The sequence below is a fragment of the Egretta garzetta genome, unplaced genomic scaffold (genome assembly GCF_000687185.1).
Source record: "Egretta garzetta isolate BGI_Z169 unplaced genomic scaffold, ASM68718v1 scaffold238, whole genome shotgun sequence".
NCBI classification, from domain to species: Eukaryota; Metazoa; Chordata; class Aves; order Pelecaniformes; family Ardeidae; genus Egretta; species Egretta garzetta.
Window position 1 is genome coordinate 764,096 of NW_009260402.1, and position 5,222 is coordinate 769,317.

The 5,222-nt window shown below is 51.5% G+C and overlaps 1 protein-coding gene across 1 annotated transcript in view; it reads left to right on the forward strand.

Moving 5' to 3' along the window:
• Positions 1-3,999, forward strand: part of MTHFD2 (methylenetetrahydrofolate dehydrogenase (NADP+ dependent) 2, methenyltetrahydrofolate cyclohydrolase) — a 14,930-nt gene extending 10,931 nt beyond the window's left edge. Inside the window, exons 7-8 of the mRNA XM_009643414.2 lie at positions 1,414-1,539; positions 2,348-3,999. Of these exons, the coding sequence (XP_009641709.1) occupies positions 1,414-1,539; positions 2,348-2,487 (266 nt within the window). The 3' untranslated portion in view covers positions 2,488-3,999. The remainder of the gene's footprint in view (positions 1-1,413; positions 1,540-2,347) is intronic.
• The last annotated feature ends 1,223 nt before the right edge of the window (positions 4,000-5,222 follow it).

Sequence of the window (5,222 nt, forward strand, 5' to 3'; positions counted from 1 at the left end):
CCCTGGGGGGATTTAACAGCCGGGCAGAGGTGGTGCTGAGGGCCAGGGTTTGGGGGTGGGATGGCAGGGGTAGGGGAATGGTTGGGCTGGGGGAGCTTAAAGGGCTTTTCCAACCTAGACAATTCTATGATTCTACCCTGTTGGTATTGAACATCCTGGGGCCTCCCTCTCTGAAGCAGCTCTGGCAGCGTTGGAGGGTCTGGTGCTCTTGTGGCTGTTGGCAGCTGCCTTTGGCGAGGGTTAGGACAGTGGGTGCGGGGCTGTTTGAGCCAGCCAGTTTATCCTAGGAGCCACGTACTTGATTGCATGAGCAGAGCTGTTTGTAGCTCTGCCTTTGAAATGTAAAATAACATCTGGCAGGAGGGCTTGGTGTGCCGGTGGGCACCTGGTCAGAGCTAGCAAACAGCTATAGACTGTTCTGTATTTACATGGGGAGGGGAAAAAAATATTGAGAGAGGATCTGCTTACCTAGAGACAGACAAAATGCTGAGGGAGAGCTGCAGCGCTGTCTTCAGAGCATTGCTTGGAGGTGTGCTCTTCTCCAGGCTGTACCCCTGGCATGGAGGTAGCTCATCAGCAGAGGAGTCGAGCTGATTTGGGGTGTCTGTTTGGCAGCAGAAGTTGGGTATGAGCCTGGGGGGAGGGAGGAGAGAAAACAGCGGTTGGAAATGGGGTATGAAGAGACAAGGTGCTGGAAGGATCAGAAGTGTTGTGCATGTAATGATGGCAGAAGTGCTGCTGGCAGATGAGACCCATAAATCGCCGAAGGTGGCCAGCAGACCAGAGGAAGGCTCGCATGAAAGAATTCACTAAAGCAGAGGGTGGGAATGAGTTTCTGGGTGCAATATCTGGCAAGAAGCAGACAAATACACCCCACCCCAAAAGGGTGGCTTAGCCATGAGCTGCTGCTCCCCACCCCAGGGGTTTTGCAGCCCCTGGTGAAGCCAGTGCCTCTGCCAAGCTGGGTGGCGGTGGTCTCGGTTGCTGCTCCAGCTTGCTGACTTAGCGCAGGTGCAAAAATGTTCCTGGTGTTCTGTGGACAAACATAGCCGCAGCCTTCAGATGCAAGCTTTGAGGGCTTCAACTTGGAGAAGATGCTTTGGTCCCAGCTGCTTTGCCTGAACTCTTTCTGGGGGTGGATCCCAGTTCTTTATACTCTGAGGCTCTCAGTAAACCACTGAAATTCCTGATGGAGCTGAACATCAAGGAGTAGTGCTGGATTGTGCCAACTGTGGGTAGATTTGAATTTCATAGGATCATTTAGGTTGGAAAACACCCTTAAGATTAGAGTCCAACAGTTTTGTGAGGCAGGAAGGCCCAGGTGGGTCAAAACGTAATGTGACGATGGGTTGAGGGGGAGCAGGGGGGCTCATGGTACCACCATGAGTGTGTGGTTCTGTTTTCTTCTTGCAGGCATCCCCAATCTGATCACGGCTGATATGATCAAAGAAGGAGCTGCGGTTATTGATGTGGGGATCACGAGGGTGCAGGATCCAGTCACTGCCAAATCAAGGCTGGTCGGGGATGTGGATTTTGAAGGTATGGAAAGGCTCTGCGTCTGGTTCCTTGAGCTTTAAACATCAAGGGTGCTGAGAAGGGGAGGAGAAGGTTCCGGTTCATGTGACCGAGCAGACACAGACTGATGCTTATGTTCTCTTGCTTGGTGCATCCAATATTGTGCCGTACGCAAGGGTGCAGCCTTGCTGTAATATGCCATGGGGAAGCTGCATGCTGCAAGGCAGAGGAGGCTCACCCTGAGTCTAAGCAGTTGGGTTGCTTTGCCTCTACTCCAATTTATCACTCATATTCCTGCTTTTAAATATAAACACATGGAACTTACCTTCTGGCTTGCTGTTCACCAGCCTTGCTCATGACTTAGCTGCAGTGGTGCCCAGAGGGGCTGCTGCGATGGACCCTGCGCCTCCGGGTGCCTGGCGAAAGACACTGGAACCTCCTCCTGGGAGAAAGAGGGAGGGTGAATGTTCAGACTGTTAAAACTTCTTTGTGGCCACCCTCAAGGGCATGTGCAAAGCCCACATCTAGTCTTGGACTTGACATTTCTGTGCTAGAAATCAAGTGATTAGACTTTGCTTTTTGCCTTTCCCCCCCAGCTTGGGCTCTGCAGTCTTGCTCAGTAGCAGGGATGGATGGAGTACGGTGTGCTCTGCCCTGGGTGATGGGGGGTGGTGGTGGGGAAGCCCACCTTGAGAAACTACTGTTCCTTAGCTGGTGATCTTGAAGGCATTTGGGCATCATTAGACTGGTTACAGCTTCATACTGGTCAGCCAGCTTGATGAGCATTGCTGCTCTTGATTTGCGTGCTAAGCTCTAGCTTTCCTCCCTGCAGAGGTGAAGAAGAAAGCCAGCTACATCACCCCCGTCCCTGGGGGAGTTGGGCCCATGACCGTTGCCATGCTGATGAAGAACACCATCATTGCTGCCAAGAAGCTGTGGAAACCCAAAGAGCTGGAAGCATTAACGGCTTAACGTGGGACACTCTCTCTAGCACTGAAAACAACATTCCAAACCGACTCCCAAACAGGCCGATAGAAAATGCAATATTTTTATTTATTGTATTGGAAGTGGAATTTCCTATTCTGAGGCCACAGGTATTTACTGGTCGCTGAAGCATATGCACGAGTCGTACTAAGGTGTAAGCATCTACACTCCTGGCCTACTCATGCTAGCAAAGCTGCTTTATCTTTAAGCTAGCTCTTCTAGGAAGCTGGCTCTTGCAAGGACGAGGCAGCGGTTGGGATCGTGGGCGTGTGGCTCCCCCGGGAGCTCGGTGCGGCGTTAGCGCTCCCGGGGGGAGGTAGAGCGCTGCTCCATGGTGCAAAAGCAATGGCCTTCATGGTTCTGTTCTCACGGATGCCAATCTGCCCGGACTGCTTGTGTTTGATGCGTGCTGAAGTCTTCTACTCAATGCTGGATGCTTAGTTTGAGTTAAGCTCTTCTGTAGAAGAAGTTATTTGGGAAAACAAAAAGCCATATGTCTGTTCTCAGCCTGTCCAGGGCCCTGGGCAGCGGCAGATCTCTTGTAGCATGTTCTAGTGTGCAGCTAAGTTGGGGTTTGGTTTTTTTTTTTGCTATTTGGATGGTAACTTTTTTAAAAGCCTTTTTTCTTTTTCTAACCAAAGAACAAAGGGGAGGGGGCTGTTGCTGTCTACATTGGGCACTGGGGAGGTTCCCTGGGCTGTGTTGTAAAGTGGGTCAGTATTAGTGAATAATGCAGGCTAGCTCTAAATAAAGAAGAAATAACAAACCAGAAACCTCTTCATGTTTCCCAGAAAAGGAGAGCTGTTCCCAGCAAGAGTTTATAAAAGCGCTTGTGGTATGAGCTGCAGCATTAGGCCTGGCTTTCTGCCTGTGTTTAGCCAAGATCCAACTGTTCCCCCCCACTTCTGCTTAGAAGAAAATGGTCTCTCACTTTCTCACCTGAACAAAACCTGTTCCTCTTCCCTACCTCCATCAACAGGACAGCATAAAATTAGTCCCTAAGGAGTTTGCAAGCTCTAATTAACTGTTGGATGTTCACCTTACCTGAGATGGCAATGCCTTGGGCAGGGTGGAAAAACTTACACGCAGCTAGGTCAGTTGTGGGCTCCTTCCTGGGGGAGTATTCCCTGGAAAAGACCAATCCCACCTTTTCTGGGAGGGGTGAGTGCTTACCAAAACACTAAACAAGGAGGGGGGAGGACAGCTGAGGTTCAAGGGTTCTGCCCCACAAACACACTAAGAGCTGAGACTCATTGAAATGAGGTTTATTGGGTTGTTATCGTCGATAAATACAAAATGGCTAAAGTGGTGCTGTAACAGAGGGGGCAGATCGGAGACGCTCCGCTCTTTTCCTATACAAAAAGAGTAGAAACCACGTGTCAACCTTGCAAACTGGACAAATTCAGTCAAAACTGAGCTGGACGCTAGCGTGGCTTTGGCTCTGCTTTAAGAAACATCGACAGGAGTCCCCCAAAGCCTTGCCGGGGGCATCACGTAGTAGAGCTGACGTACTGGATAAAGCAAATTAACCTGTTTGATTAAAATCAGGAGCCTACCTGTACCACGCTTCAGCTACCGCACAGGAGATTGGTACAAAACGCTACACAACGGACACGCTGCGTTCAAGTTGAAAGAGTTCTTAAGGTCGAAGCTACATCGCTCTCGCTTAAGCGGTGACGGGAATAACGCGGCGTTAGTTATCTCGCTGCGTTTCCCCGGGAAGTTTACTTGAACCAGAAAAAAAAAAAATAATCGGCTATAAATAGGAAACGGCATTCAAGTCTTTCTGTTGGACTCAACTATTTACAGAGAACTGGGATCTGTTCCAGACAAAGGTTCAGACCAGTTGCAATATTTAACTGGTGTCCCAGAAACACACTCCCCCGTATGGTTGGGGTAGGCTGTGTCTGCTCAGGAGGAGGGTGAGGGGCTCTGTGAGGCTGGAAATAGAGCAAAACCAAAAATAATCCATCGAGTAAAAATGAGTAAAACAGATTTGAGAGGGTTGCTTCAGGCCAGTGTTTCTAAACTGCAGCTGGGCTTAGCCCATGGAAGGAAATAAACCCCGTAAGAGCCTCATCACCACTCCGGCGCTGCTGGAAAAAAAAAAGGTAAAAAAGCTGGGCAGAGCCAAGCCGAGCTCGGTGCCCGTGCTGGCTTCTGCCCTGCTCCTTCCCCTCCCTTTCCTGGAGGACCCAAAGGCAGCGGCGGGTGGGAAGAGCCCTTTGCGGAGCCCAAAACACCGACCGGGACCAAGCAGGGAGCTGCTGGATGCGAGCCTGAAAGCATGGGTGGGTGCATGGCGGGGGCCGCGCTTGCTTTCCCCTCCCTGTGGTGAGCTGCTTGCCGTTAAACCCCGTGCGGATAACTGGGATGGAGGGATAACTGGGATGGAGGGATAACCGGAATGGGAGGGATAACCAGGATGGAGGGATAACCAGGATGGAGGGATAACCGGGATGGAGGGATAACCGGGATGGGAGGGATAACCGGGATGGAGGGATAACCAGGATGGAGAAGCTCACATGGGAGCAAAGCCCCCGGCGCAGGGGCCGGGCAGGCAGAGCAGGCTCCTCCAGCGAGGGAAGGGCTCGGGCACATCAGGAGGGAGAGGGAGGGCTGCATCCCCCCTGCGTCCCCGCTGCCACACTTGGGGTGCTGTACCCCAAAAAGGGACTCCCGTTGCCGTGGCTTGGACTGGCTTGTCCTCTTGCCAACGCAAA